Here is a 16,245-nt window from a genome sequence, read left to right as displayed (position 1 = left end):
GTGGACTCTGAGGAAGTCCACAAGTCCGGAGTGTGCCATTTGGGACAGGGCCATATTTTGAAATGACGAGACACGCACAAGGGGCAACATACATACGCATCCTGCGCCCTCGAAAAAAGTCACCGGCTGCCACTGCTTATAGGTGATAAAATCGACTACAGGGAGACTCTAAGCCAGGTAAAATGTCCCATTTACCTTAAAGGCAAAAACACTTAATGCCCCCTTAAAGATGGGGTGCAAGATCTCTGAAAGCCAATGTAGACATTTGAAATCACTTAAACATACACGCCCCATCCCAATAGAATCGGGATCTTTTTTTGATAGACCCACCCCACACATACGCAACCCAGGCAATGATGTCGGTTAGTAGACACGCCCCTTACTGCTGATTGGCTACAAGTGTGTTTTGGTAGTCGGCCCGACTCCCTTTTCCAAAGTGTTTCTCAAAAATCATGCACCCCGCCTTTAAAGGGATAGTTCACCCAAAAATGAAAATTTTGTCATCATTTATTTACTCTCATGTTGTTATAAACCCGCATAATTGTATTTGTTCCGATGAACACGAAGAAAGATATTTTGAGAAATGTTTGTATTCAAACTGTTCGTGGACCCCATTTACTTCCATAGTAGGAAAAAGTATACTATGGAAGTAAATGGGGTCCACGAACGGTTTGATTACAAACATTTCTCAATATATCTTCCTTTATGTTCATCAGAACAAAGCAATTCATACATGTTTGTAACAACATAAGAGTGAGTAAATTATGACAGAATTTTCATTTTTGGGTGAACTATCCCTTTAATAAAAAGGTTATTTTTTATCTGCCCTAATGTAATATTGTTAAGGCACTGTATATTAAATCTTTAGAAAAATTTTCTCTCTCCAAAATGTTGATGCCCTTGACATGCTATTTAGCGGCAAATAGTATATATATAGTTAGTTTTTTATATATGGACTAGTGCTTTTTGGACAGAAATGTCTTGCTATCAACACAAAGTCAGTCCGAGTTTGATGATTAGTAAATTTTAAGTATAGTCAAACTTTTGTTTAAATAAAGATCAAGTAAAAAACAAGCGGAAGGCAGTTTTATCTATGAAATGTTTGTGCAAGTCATTTTTAACTGCAGTAATTATTCATCAAATTATCTAGTGTTCAAATTTGTTATGACGCACATTGTAGTCGACAGCATGCATTTTAAACAGACGACTGTCTGGACTGCAGCAATACTGTGCAATCTTGGCAAAGTCAGATTGTGTCCAATCACGATGACAGCCTGCTGCATTCTCCACAGCCAAACATTTCAGAATGGAGAATTGCGCTCTTATGTTAAAAAAAATCAAACTCTAGTGTTACTCTAAGTTTCTCAAATATTTTTTTAAGATCTCAGCTGGACCTAAAAGTAAAGAAACTGCAAAGTAAAAAACTGAACCCAAAGTAAGTTCCTTAGACAGGTGCACTTTGATGTACTGCTAGAATCCACACAGCGCTGGGGGGAATGTTGAAGAGCAACAACAAAGACGTACACAAATTGACAAAGACGCAGCAGGAGACCTTCACCAAAGTGCAGCACATCAAGAGCAGACTGACTTAAACATGCAGGTGAAGGAATGAAGGTAGAGAGCTTCTTAAAAGATTTTATGTCTCTTATGTGAGTGTGATGTAGCCTTTTCAAGGTCAAAATAAGACACAAGGACTTACTGCTTCATCATAGCCCATATACATGAACTGTTGGATCCATTGCTGGACATCAGGACGGCTGCGGTCCCATAAATTCCTTTTGGTTCTCTTTAGGGATGCCAGAAACTGATTGGCTTTGGAGGGAGTAACTGCCACAGAAGGGTTTACATCACCATCCACTAGGGGGAGACAAGCGCTTTACTGCATATAAAGAGGTCTTATTGTCCAATAAAAACATCTGAACATTCCTAAAATGAAATGACCTGGTGAAAAACCAGCTTATAATGTATTAAGACTTCTTTTTTAAAATAAAAAGTAGTAAAAATATGAATTGATTCTCAGTGAATGCACATACTGATGTATAATATAAATCATGTGTGCTGTGTAAGTGACTTTCATTTCATGTAAATATAATTATCAGTTTGGTCTGTTTTGCACAGGCCCCACCCCAGTCGCACCCCCAGATTTAAACGATCATTTTATCAATAAGAAAACAATCACCTTTTCTCTTCAAGATTTTTCCCAGCGTCTTCTCACTCGCAACTTCTAGAAAAAAAGAAATACATGCTTTAAGATTTTTTGAGGCAGTGCATACAACATTTTTTGTATGTCAGTTTATAGTTTTGTCTAAAAACCTTATAACTTTAAAGTTAAATAAACTACAGGTACTGTGTGACATTCAATGCCATTCAGTTTAGTTTGCTTTTTTCAGCTCTTTCCAGTCTTTCAAGGACTGAAACGAGTTTCTGTCTTTTTTATGCACTCAACAAACTTTTTGAAAAGACTCACTATTAGAGAGAGGACAAGAAAGACATTATGAGATGAAAAAGATATAATAAAGTTCCTAATAACCTTCAAATGGATATAAAGGAAGGACCTCTGATGTTAAGAATTTAATAATCGTTTCATGTCACTGCACACTGAACTTTCCACAATGGTTTACTTCTCTTCAACAATCTAATACGCTGTTTTTCACAGTAAGCAAGCATAATGAATAGCCTATAATGCATATTACCCCATTAAACAAGATGGAGAATAATACTTAAACATGCACACATTCAATTTCTGCCTACATCACATTCTCTGACCTTCTCGTAATTTTATATCAATTGAAAGATCTTCATGTACTTTTCCTATGTGACGCATCTCCCTCTCACATCAAACACCTGAAAAGCAAACCCAGAGCTGTGAGAAAAAGGAAAAAACTGAAATTACATTTACCTGACAGAGCCAGAAAAGTCAGTAAGGTTACAAAGGCGAGCAGATGCAGGGAGAACTTTTGAGCAGTCATGATTTCTCGTCTTCCCCTTTACTTGATTTGCTCAAAACTGCAAGAAGAGCAGAAAGGAGTTGGGTGAAGAAAACTCCCCCCAAATACAATCCATGCAAACGTTTTCTCTGGAAACTTTCTGCATGCCGCTGGCAAATTATTGTAAATCGTAGGCAGCTAACAAAAAGGCTCTGTTTCCTTGTATATTTAAGTGTTCGCACATGTGCAGCATGGGCGCTTTTCCAGATTTGTTCAAGCTGCAGGTCTGAAAAAACATTGAAACGTGAGTTCCTTCTTTCCTTTAGACCCTAAACTATATTTCTCAAGTTACAACTGTGTGCAGAATCTTTAAATGTCTCTGCCACAGGTTTGTTTAAATCAGATGCATGTGCCAGTTGCTGAGATATTTGCTTCTTAATGTCCAATCAGAATTATTTGTGTCAGACCTAAATCTATACTCTTAAAAAAATGTGCAATATCGAACCATTTTTTCCCCACAGATCCTTTCATTAAAATGTTCTTAATGGTACCATATCTTTGTTTATAGTCTGAAGAACCTTTATTCACTACAAACTTTTGTGCATCACAAGATGTTAAAGCGATAGTTTGGCCAATAATGAAAATGATCACGATTTACTCACCCTCATGCCATCTGAGATACACATGTCCAGCATTTATCAGACGAACACAGTTTCAGTTCATTTAGAAAATGACAGTTAGAATAGGGTTCACTTCCTTCAAGTCCAAAGAATGTTCATCCATCCTTCACAAAAGTAATCCAAATGGCTCCTGGGTGATAAATACAGGCCTTTTGAGGGTGATCGATGCAATTTTATTAGCTATAATAACTAGCGTCTTTAAAGGTCCACTGTGTAGATTTTATGCGCCATCTAGTGGTGAGATTGTAAATTGCAACCAATGGCTCAGTCCACAGCTCACCCCTCCCTTTCGAAATGCATAGAGAAGCTACGGTAGCTGCCAGATGACACCGTCGCCTGAGATGTCTAGTGACAAAACATGATAGAAACATGGAGGCGCAAAAAGGCGATAAAAAACAATAATAAAAACAATACAGTTCATTATGTAAGGTCTTTATGCACCACTGATAATACTTTTGTATATTATATCTGTCAAGAGATACAAAATGCACCTTTAAATCCTCTTAATGTATTGTTCAAGAGCATTTTAGGATTTTAGGAGTGTAATGTACTGGAGCCATTTTCTGTCCAAATAAATACTGTAGCCTTTGCTCTGTGGTATTGTATACAACTGGCGGACCGCAAACTATTTGACCATTAAACTTGGAAAGATTCACTTTGAAATGATTCAAGCTGCACACACGGACTGTTTGTAATGTAATCCTTTAATAAAACTAACAGCCTGTGAATGCAAATACAGCACAGGCTTGTCAATAAAAAGTGAAAATATATTTCACTTTCAACAGAGCCTTATGCTGCAAGCAAATAAACACACAGACAAATAAATAAACAGACAAAGTCCTCTGATCTTTCAGTAATCTGCTGTTTCATGCCAAGACTACATATTTTTTTTGTCAAAAACTGAAAAAATAATTACACAAACACTCTGGGACATTTCTATATGAAAAGTTTAATACACTCACCTAAAGGATTATTAGGAACACCACACTAATACTGTGTTTGACCCCCTTTCACCTTCAGAACTGCCTTAATTCTACGTGGCATTGATTCAACAAGGTGCTGAAAGCATTCTTTAGAAATGTTGGCCAATATTGATAGAATAGCATCTTACAGTTGATGGAGATTTGAGGGATGCACATCCATGGCAGGAAGCTTCCGTTCCACCACATCTCAAAGATGCTCTATTGGGTTGAGATCTGGTGACTGTGGGGGCCATTTTAGTACAGTGAACTCATTGTCATGTTCAAGAAACCAATTTGTAATGATTCGAGCTTTGTGACATGGTGTATTATCCTGCTGGAAGTAGCCATCAGAGGATGGGAACACTGTGGTCATAAAGAGATGGACATGGTCAGAAACAATGCTCAGGTAGGGCGTGGCATTTAAATGATGCCCAATTGTCACTAAGGGGCCTAAAGTGTGCCAAGAAAACATCCCCCACACCATTACACCAAATTCTGACTCTACCATCTGAATGTCTCAACAGAAATCGAGACTCATCAAACCAGGCAAAATTTTTCCAGGCTTCAACTGTTCAATTTTGGTTAGCTTGTGCAAATTGTACCCTCTTTTTCCTATTTGTAGTGGAGATGAGTGGTAACCGGTGGGGTCTTCTGCTGTTGTAGCCCATCCGCCTCAAGGTTGTGCGTGTTGTGGCTTCACAAATGCTTTGCAGCATACCTCTGTGGTAACGAGTGGTTATTTCAGTCAAAGTTGCTCTTCTATCAGCTTGAATCAGTCGGCCCATTCTCCTCTGACCTCTAGCATCAACAAGGCATTTTCGCCAACAGGACTGCCACATACTGGATGTTTTTCCCTTTTCACGCCATTCTTTGTAAACCCTAGAAGTGGTTGTGCATGAAAATCCCAGTAACCGAGCAGATTGTGAAATACTCAGACCGGCCCGTCTGGCACCAACTACCATGCCATGCTCAAAATTGCTTAAATCACCTTTCTTTCCCATTCTGACATTCAGTTTGACCACACCCCTAAATGCACTGAAGCAACTGCCATTTGATTGGTTGATTAGATAATTGCATTAATGAGAAATTGAACAGGTGTCCCTAATAATCTTTTAGGTGAGTGTAGAAGACAATACTTAAGACACATCAGTACAGTAAGAGTCAATAGAAACTTAGGATCAAACAATGAAAAAAAAATCATTTGGATGAACACTCAATAATCCTCAGATGAATGGCTTAGCTGCTTATGAATAATAAATGACAGAGAACCTAAAGTAAAAACAAAAAACACAGAAACTCATTAATATGGATTTATTCCCAGGCGGCCCATAAAGAACAAAAGTGACCAGAAGTAAAGCAGTCGGCTCACAGAGTGATCTTAGTCTGCCACCTTTCTTTTCTCTGAAGCCCTCGATGAAAAGCACTGCATGCGTCTATGCTAATAGTTTTGTCTTTTAGTTTTTGTTAAAACCATTTATTTGAAATTGTAGTGGATACATAAACCATTAATGACAAACACTGGACACTGGTGGATCCACACCAGAGTCGTCTGCTGTCTGGGTTACATTGTTATTAAACATTAGCACAGATGTGTTAATAGGCATTTATGGCAGGTGAAGCATGCCATTGCTTCTTCTGTTGTCAAATTCATCCACCACATAAGGAAAAAGCAGAAACACAACAAAAGGCTTTCAGAATTCCTTCTTTCAAAAATAGCTTTTAAAAGTGTATATAAATCCTGGTCATATATACAGTATAATGCAGTGGTTCTTAACGTTATTCCTGGAGGCCCACTGCCCTGCACATTTTGTATGTCTCTTTTATCTGACAGACTCAGTTCAGTTCATGTGATCTCTACTAATGAGCTGATGATTTGAATCAGGTGTGTTAAATAAGGGAGACCTACAAAATGTGCAGAGCAGTGGGCCTCCAGGAATAACGTTAAGAACCACTGGTATAATGTACTTGCTTACACTAAACCGCATGGATCAGTTTGCAAGCATTCCTCATAAAACCAAAGAATAAGCAAACAATAGAAATATACGTAATGATTCACTAACAGACAGGAGAGACTGCCCTATAAGGAAAAGTCATGTACTGTAACAGATATTGTGCAGCTAATGGAGGGGAAAATGACATAGCAAGAAGCCCAGTGGAGGGAAAACCCATTTACATTTTTTTTTCAGTTATTTTCCTGCTACTCTGGATGGTCTTCTGGCCCTTGGGTGATTTCGTAACAGGAAAGTGAGCCCTATACATGGGTTTCAGCTGGCGTCACTCTCTTGTCTTCCGCCATTTTGAGGACCTGAAGTGGTCGCAAAAGAACTAGAAGCTATGCCTTCAATATGTTGTGAGCATCAAAATCGCTATTTTTACAACACTAAGAAGGCTCGACAAAACATGATATTTTGCTCGAAGTATCGCCTGTGTCTCTACACGTGAACTCGAGCATTGAGAACATTGTTTGTGAACAAAGAGTTTACTAAAAAGAAGGTTTTGAACAACTGACTTTGGTTGATTTGGCTTCCGCTCGCCGCCATCTTCCCAGTCTAGATGTATCGATCTGCGAATGGAACGTAAGGAGGGAGGAGAGTAAAGATGGATAGCTCCTAAAGCATAGTTCCATATAAATGCACAGATAATTCGTTGTTTTGTCGCAAGTGAAAAACAATATTGACCTTCTAGTTGAAAAAGGAGCCTCATATGAGATTCATTCATTCGCATTCAGAAATCGATTATTTCCGTCTGGCAGGGATGACGAGCAGACACCATAACAGCCAAAATCAGTTGTACAAAACTTTCTTTTTATTAAACTCTGTGTACACAAACAATGTTCTCAATGTTCGCGTTCATGAGAAGAGATCCAGGTGATACTTCGAGCAAAGTTTCATGTTGTGACGCGCCGCCTTAGTGTTGTAAAATAGTGGTAGTTCGGTAGCAGCGAACAGCGGCTGGAAGAACGTATCGGGGATTGAGTAGGCATCACACCCAAACCAAGGTATATTTTTTTAAAGTAGCGTTTCTTTTCATGACAGTCGAGGTGCGACATGTTGTCTTTCGTAGCCATTTCCCGTATCCATAAGAATCATAGACAGTAAAAGATAAGAAATCCGTAAATCGTAGCAAGCCAGCCAATGCTTGTCAGTAGCCTACTGGTACTCGGTAGGTCCTCAAGATGGCGGCATAACGTAAAAAGTCACATGACTGAAACCCATGTATAGGTCCAGAAGTGTGTCATATCCACTCAAAGATCTCAACTCCTCCATCCAGCCATAGAAAGTGTGTCACTGATATGAATGGGGGAGATCGTAATGAACAGAATGACCCCTATAGTCCCGTCTCCCAGTATAAAGAGCCAATCATCAACCATTAAAGGATGGAATCCTCTGGGGAAGGGGCTTTGCACATGTGCAGAATCGACAGGTCTTGCTCTAACAATACCCGAAGTGAAGAAACTTCCTTTAAAGGACTTCGGGCAGACTTCTCTTTACCCTGCGCTTCTTCAAAGCTGAAGCACCTTAAACAGATGAAAATCCTCAGATAAAGAGGAACAAACTAATGTTTTCAATATTCACTCTTTTTCTTAGATCTAGCAGTGCAGAAGAAAGAAAGGACAATATTTGTAATAATTTAGTAACCCATATTTCAAATCTGTATAGTTTTCTTTTGTAAAATAGAAAAGGAGCATGCTAATGCTATTCTTTTCTATACAATGAAAGTGAATGGTGAACAGCATCATGACAAAGAGGTGTTACATCAGATTTGATGTCAATAATGCAAAGCACCATTGACTACTGTGTGTTTTTTCACCAGTGTATACAATGTGCATTATCGATTGTAAAATGAGATTCAATAGCAGAGAACGTCAGTTTATCACAACTGAAATTGTCTTCTATTTATCGCACAACTCTGTCTTCTGAATTTAGAGTTTATTGAGTTGCATTTGCCATTTTAAGTGTTTGACAACTTGCTTTTACTTTTATCATACACTGTCAATAAAAATGGACCCTTTCAAAAAGTACACATTTGCACCTAAAGAATGCATATTAGTATCTCAAAGTTACATATTGATAATAAATGTATACATTAATCCAGTGATGGGGGTAATGCATTACAAGTAACGCGCATTACGTAATAATATTACTTTTCTTTAGTAAATAGTAAAATAACGCATTACTTTAAAAATGAACATATTTGAGTTACTTTTTTAAAAAAGTAATGCAAGTTACTCTTCAGTTAAATTAATTCAATTTAAGAATAAAATAATGTCATGAATTAAACTGAACATATTAACGTAGAATTACGCAAAACCTGAGCGTGAACAGTTTCAGTCAAAAACGGAGGTGGCAGGCAAGAGCTTGACATTTTTGCGATCATAAAAAACACCTGCAAGGTCTGAAAGAGATCAAGCCTCAGCCAAGTAAGGAAAAGTAACGCAAAAGTAACTTAAAAGTAACATAAGCATTACTTTCCATGAAAAGTAACTAAGTAACGCAATTAGTTACTTTTTTTAGGGAGTAACTTAATATTGCAATGCATTACTTTTAAAAGTAACTTTCCCCAAAACTGCATATATCCAACGCCAATATATCCAATGCCATCTCATGGCAATTTGTATGGATTTTACGATGTGGCTAATTCGTATTTGTACGACCACATTCGTACAGTTTGCCTCAAACCCTGTGACGTTGAGGTTAGGGGCAGAGTTTCATTTTTTTATGATAATTGTATGTTTTTGCACAATTAACTTTAGGACAAATTCATACAAATTAGGCAACTCTCAAAGTATATACGAATTCTTGTGAGATCATCATGCTGACGTATACCTAATGCCGGGTAGCCTATACACCAAAAGTTTTTCGGGATGATTGTGGGCAGATTTCCCTCCTTCCGACAATTCTATGTCCCGATTATCCGGATGGTTCTACAAATGATCTTATCAGATTTTCCCTTGGTGTGAGGTGTGTTAAGAGTGTCCGAACCTGATTGGAAGAACGTCAGAGCCGCCCCGATTGTGAATAGGTTTATAATATTTATAATCAGAAATCTTGATGTGTGGTGGGAAACACGAGGACAAACGCTCGCACGCTCATAAGGTTATCATGTGTAACGAAACAATATCCAATCAGAAAGTGAGATGATGGAAGATGGAAGCAGTCATGGCGCAGCACAAAGTTGATGTGAAAATTGTGAAATTTCTTCCTGCATGTCGTCGGCCATGCTTATTCTGAAGTCTCGCGAGATTTCCTGTGTTCACAGTCGAGACTTTGGTTGAAAATCTGTTTGTTTTTTTTGTGTGTGGTGTGCTGTCTTTGACACATCACCACACACTATAGGAGCAAAACGGTTAAATCTAGGATTTTTTATCCTCGTGTTTGTGGTCATCACATTTTAAAATCTTATAAGATGTAAAAAAAATCTTTTGGTGTGTAGCCAGCATTAATGGTCCTATTAGGAGCGTTTAAAAGGGCACTGCCCCAGTAACAGCTTGGGAACATTTTTGATTTTATTCTGACAATATTTGTGTACAGAAATAGTGAGATATTTCTGCTCCAGAGTAAACAGTTAAAGAAACCCAGAGTACAAACATTTAAACAGAGTCAAGTATGCTCTTATGGCTAAAATAGCCTAACTCTTACATATTAGTCAATAAACCTTCAGAGGTAAAATCTTTATTGGCCAGATGCCTGTGTGCTCAGCTCCAACAACTATTGAGCCAGGCAGTATTTGGACTGTTTGTCTGCTGATGATAATGGATTTGACTGAAGCTGAAACAGAGCAGTGCAGTGCAGATCAGAAAAGAGACAGAAGACAGATCTTACCTGCATGCTGCACAGAAAAAAAACAGCAGAAAGGTGCAAAGAATACAGACACAGATGTGAGACATCACAACACCTCCATGACTGAACAAATGAAGAGAGGAAGAGTTTCTTGCAACATTGGAATACAATGAAAATAAAATCTAACCTTCAAGATTTGTACAGTATAAACCCCTGATAGGACATGCCTAATACATTAAAGGGATAGTTTACCCAGAAATAAAAACTTTATTATTATTTACTCACTCTCTGGTCGTTGTTTTTTGTTTTTCTTCATACATTTTTTATAGTGTTTCTTAGGGTTTTCTGGTTATATTAGTACATCAGAGGTACATATCTAAACCCTTAAATATCTGCAAAAATACTTTTATTTGCTTTTCATGACATCATTACATTTTTCTCCAGAGCCAGACTTGACACATTCATGTTATTTCAGGTGTGTGACTGCACTGACAGAGGGAACTGTCAGGTAGAGAAGCAGCAGAATCAAACTAAGGCCCAGTGGCACATTTACCAGACGTAACGCCAGTCATGCTTACATAAAATATTTCAAAAGTGTGAGAGAAAACCATATGGTGTCAGAACAGACAGAGAGACAGTAATTGACAGTGTATCAAAAAACCTAGGTTGCCAAATGTGCTGTATTAGCCGAGACATCAGTCTTGAAAGATGTCTACCACTTATGTGCTACAGTATGTCAAACTCTGGGCAAAATCTGTCTGCTTCACACCAAAGAAACCAAGAATGTTGGTAATAATACAGAAATATCTTTGCTTTTATAACACAACAAATGCATTGATTAGACTACATGCAGGCTACAGGATCATTTATGTTACCCTATAGCTCCCACTTGTGCAGTAACCTAAATTTTAGTATCTCAAAGGTACATACTGGTACCAAATGTGTACCTAACGGTACAGGACCTTTTTAAAGGGTACTGCCCCATGCAGTGACAGCTGGGGTACATATTTTGACAATATCTGAAAGTACTGAGAAACATTTAAAAGCATTGGTCCCCAACATGGTGCCCACACAGAGTCTGGGAGTTGCCCACCAAAGAACATTCAATTAATAGCCTCAATTTTATTTTTTATTTATTAAATTGTATATTAGCTTGGCTTCTTTTATGTATGTTAACATTTTAAACAATGTTGAAACATATTTACAAGTAAATTAATATAAAATTAGCAAGTAAAACAAAAATGTTTTGAGTAGAATAAGTCCTGTTTTATAAATTGTAACCCTTAAACTCACAAAAAGGTTGGAGACCCCTGAACTAAAGCCTCAGGCCACACAGTGTGAAACTGCCAAAGGAAGCAGACCAAAAGCAGCACGTGTTAGACCTCACAGCAGGATATTGGTTTTTAATGAGAATTTATTTTCCTACTTAAAAATCCTGCCTTATTTACTCTGTTCCATATTCCTCTGATTTCTTTGCTTAGGAAACCTCAAGACCAAGGGTCTCATGGGACTATGACCTGCCCTCTTTGTGTCTCAATATTTTTGAGAAACAAAAAGTGAATAATAAATGGGTAGACCCATAAACTGTTAAGACAAAAGAAATTTCTTACTGGACATATTTTTGTTGCCTTTGTATGTTTTGATGAAGCATGCATGACTGTAATGAACTGCAAAGTTTAGCCGGCTATGGCAGTGTATATTTGTATTCGGTAACAGGTTGTATTTGTTAACAATTAGCTAATGCATAAACTAAAAATGAGCAATACTTCTAACATATATATAAATGTTAATTTTAGCATTTAATTATACATTATAAAAAAAAATCAAAGGTTTAAATTGTTAACATTAGTTAAAGGCGGGGTGCATGATCTCTGAAAGCCAATGCTGATATTTGAAATCACCTAAACAAACATGCTCCTACCCTAATAGAATCTGGACCATCTTTTGATAGACCCACCCCCCACACATACGAAACCCAGGCAACGATGTTGGTTAGTAGACACGCCCCTTATTGCTGAATGGCTACAGGTGTGTTTTGGTCCAACTTCCTTTTCCAAAGCGTTTTTTAAAAAAGTATGCACCCCGCCTTTAATGCACCTTGAACTTGATTAACTATATTGACATTAACTAACACTAACAAGAATTAATAAATGCTGAAAAATTATATTGCTCATCATTGTTTGGTCATTATGTTCATAATCAAGGACTTTGCTGCTGTAATATGGCTGTAGCAGGCGTAGTGATATTACGCACTGCCCGAAAATAGTCCCCTTGGTTACTTTCAATAGCAGGGGACTTTTTTTGGGCACTGCGTAATATCACTACACCTGCTGCAGCCATGTTACATCAGCAAAGTCCCTGATTATTACGCCAGTTTGAGAGTATAGTTCCTAACCATATCTGCCTAGAAAATTGCAACTTTGAATTTTCTGTCGGTCTTAGTACACAATGTAACTACAGAAGAGTCAAGTTTTAAATAGGAAAAACATCAAAACTCTTTGGTTATTTTTGAGCTTGATGCTAATGGTCTAATCAGATTCAATGGATTATGCTAAGCTATGCTAAAAGTGCTAGCGCCAGACCCGGAGATCAGCTGAATGGATTCCAAAACGGTAAGAATCAAATGTTTAACTCTAGGGGATATTTTCAAAAAAAGTGCAATGTCCCTTTAATTAATACAATTTTACACTGTAAAACAATATCACTGTTAATATGAAACAGAAAAATTTATGTTTTTGACATCCTCCATCTAAAATATTTGGGAAGTTGGTCTGAAACTGAACTATAGTGACATCTAGTGGTGAACTGCAAACATAACATTCTGATTCTCTCTCTCTCTCTCTCTCTCTCTCTCTCTCTCTCTCTCTCTCTCTCAACAACAGAAAAACACAAGCGCTAATGGTTCTTTTAAGTTATTCTGCAAAACTTTTATTGAACAAAAGTATTTCAATTCTCACCACACTGTCCTCAATACAGTACCATAATGCTGGATCTAAACGATTCATATATGCACCATATCTTTTTTTCTTAATATATATATGTACATACAGTGGAAAGAGGAATTAAATAACATTGCTCAATAACATTCAGACAATAGTTAAAAAAACTGAAAACCCCTCTACCAGCACTCTTATTGGCAATCAGCCCGAGAGCAATATGACAAAAACAAAGAAATAAAATCAGATTTTTTATTATTACTCTTGGATTAGTGTTCACAATCAACTACGCGTGTTACTGCGAGCAGATAAGTCGTGTGTTGGTGAGGTGTAATAAGACATTAAGAGTCACTGAACTGGAAGCAGGTGGCACATTTGGTTGAAAGGACACACATTTAGACATTCAGGCCTGGCCTACAGAAACTACTCTCGTCACTACTCTCTCTCTCTATTCAACTCTGCCTCTTTTTGCCATAACTGAGGCATTTATCTCCTTTATAAAGCACCCTGATTATGAAGTAACCCTGAAAATGAAATATACCTGGAATGCCTGTATACTTTCACAACCAACATACAAGTTTTCAGAGTGCCTCCATGACTCCTGGATGGAGATGAGTGCACGTGATGAGTCCAAATCTGACAGTCACCCTACCTAACTTTTGGATTTACACCCATGTAGTGATAGACAACTGCAGTGTACAAATACTGCATGGTCCTTAAACAAGCTATATGAATGGAGATGTGCCATCTGTTGGAAAGCAAATATATATTTAGTTTATTGTTTTGGCTCTATTTGTGGACAGAGAAATGTAAAAATGTAAACCAGTGTAAAGTGGGTTGAGGTTATGAATCGACACTGTTTAACCAGCAACAGGAAGAGCAGAAGAACCTCGGGAAACGATACAGAAGTTGCTTAGGGAAGATGCTTACAAAAACCTTCCTGTAAAAACCAGGCATGATTATCAAGGAATTAGAAGGACATCTTGGTTTATAAGCATGACAAGCTGCTATATGAAGAATGAAGGCGATGTAGGCATCATCAGTCCTTGAATCTGCTTAAAATCAAAGGTCCCAGTTTCTCAATCAAGGCTTTGGTGAAGTCCGAGGAAGAGACGGATGAAAGAGAAGCACTGCGTTCAGGCCAGAGGATTCACCAGGTAAAGTTTGTCTCCCTGCTCGCTGGTGAAGATGGGCGCTTTCTTGTAGTGTTCGACCAGCTCCTCCATGCTGCAGAAACGCCTCTGACCGATGCAGTAAACGCCGTCCTGATGCTGCACTTTGAAGTGCTTGTTCTTCCCGGCTGCCTTCAGAGATATTGAGAAATCATTGGGCTGAAAAAAGAATGAGATATGAAAAGTTACACTGGTGGATCAGTCGTTTTTAATGTTTAAACACTAGATGGCAGTATTTGATCATAATACAGGCTAAATAAAACACAAAGGGGTGCTTCTCAATTCTTATTTGTACATCCTCATTTCCTTTCCTTGCTCCTGAGGGAAAGACGCAAGGACGGATGAGACGAAGTAGTTAGTGAAATTATATCCTCTTTCCTTACTCTCTTTATAAAGTTTATTATCTGTTATCAAATAATCAAGTGCATTAAACCCCAAAATATTTAAGAAAATAAAGTTAAATACATACTTGAGTATGTATAGTTCATATCCTTACTACATTAAAATAAAGACATTCTTAAAAGTGCTGTAAAATTAATATATATATGTCTATAATACTGATCATTTATACAGATTGGTGGTTTATACATAAATATTAAATATGCTGTCTAAAAAGAGTCTACATTTACAATAATTTAATGATTAATAGCACGATTTATGGGTGTTTAATGTCGTGACGATGTAGGACACGAGGAGATGAGGAAGCATATTAAGAAGCACCCAAAGAGAAGACACTGTGCTGCCTCCCTCAGTAATAGTTCACCAAAATGAGAATTTTTTTATTTTTAGCAATTTCAAAAATGTTTCTCTCATTAATTGTTTTAGTTCAACACAAACAATTTATATTAAAGGCTATTATGTTATGTTTTTATATGGGCCAAAAAGCTTAAAAGAATTTATTATTCTTATTATTTATTCTGGACAATAAATTCATTTAAGCTTTTTGGCCAAATGTTCGTGTGTGGATGTTATTTATTTATTCATTTTTTATTTATCCTTGGAAGTATGCACCACTAGAAGTGTAGTATATTAGCATTCATTTGGTCTCTTTATCTTTATATATGGGGAAATCCAAATTAGTTTCTTTATCGCTGCCATATTTAAACTCACCACACTAATAAAGCAATAAACCCCAAGAAGCAGTGGGTTACCAGTGCATTTTATATTCACTGGGGTGGTACCCATTAAAAAAAGTACACATTTGCACTTGAAGAGTTCATATAAGTACTTCAGAGGTACATACTGGTGCCAAATGTATAGATATCTTTACCTATATGGTACCTTTAAATGGGACATGTCACAATAATTTTTTAAGATGTTAAGTACATCTTTGGTGTCCCCGGAGTATGTATGTGAAGTTTTAGCTCAAAATGTGAGCAAAAATGTGGCATTAAATACAATGAGCTGATGTCTGCACTAAATGGCAGTACCGTGGTTGGATAGTGCAGATTAAGGGACGGTATTATCCCCTACTGACATCACAACGGGAGCCAAATTTCAATGACCTATTTTTTCACATGCTTGCAGAAAATGGTTGACCAAAACTAAGTTGCTGGGTTGATCTTTATCACATTTTCTAGGTTGACAAAAGCACTGAGGATGCAATTATCGCAATTAAACATGAAGAAAGTCAGATTTTCATGATATGTCCACTTTAAGACCATTTTGATGGCTGTGGGACGGCATGAGGGTGAGTACATTTCCTTATTTTGGTGAACTATTCCTTTAAGAACAGGTGCAATTTTCAAGCTCTATATACAGATTAAAGGCTACTTTCAGTCTTCAGGG

The 16,245-nt window shown here is 37.4% G+C and overlaps 1 protein-coding gene across 2 annotated transcripts in view; it reads right to left on the bottom strand.

The window, feature by feature from the left end:
* The window catches only part of LOC135782564 (cytoplasmic protein NCK2-like), an 85,112-nt gene that overhangs the window by 2,323 nt on the left and 66,544 nt on the right, over positions 1–16,245 (bottom strand). Inside the window, exons 3-4 of one of the 2 annotated variants that reach the window (XM_065292931.1) lie at positions 2,180–2,224; positions 1,700–1,857 (exon numbers count right to left, since the gene is read on the bottom strand). In XM_065292931.1, coding sequence (XP_065149003.1) covers positions 1,700–1,857; positions 2,180–2,224 — 203 coding nt within the window. Of the gene's footprint in view, positions 1–1,699; positions 1,858–2,179; positions 2,225–13,244; positions 14,617–16,245 lie in introns of those variants that run through there. The other variant, XM_065292930.2, reaches the window with a different exon arrangement.

This window comes from Paramisgurnus dabryanus, chromosome 15 (assembly GCF_030506205.2).
Source record: "Paramisgurnus dabryanus chromosome 15, PD_genome_1.1, whole genome shotgun sequence".
NCBI classification, from domain to species: domain Eukaryota; kingdom Metazoa; phylum Chordata; class Actinopteri; order Cypriniformes; family Cobitidae; genus Paramisgurnus; species Paramisgurnus dabryanus.
This window is presented reverse-complemented; position numbering and strand designations above follow the sequence as displayed.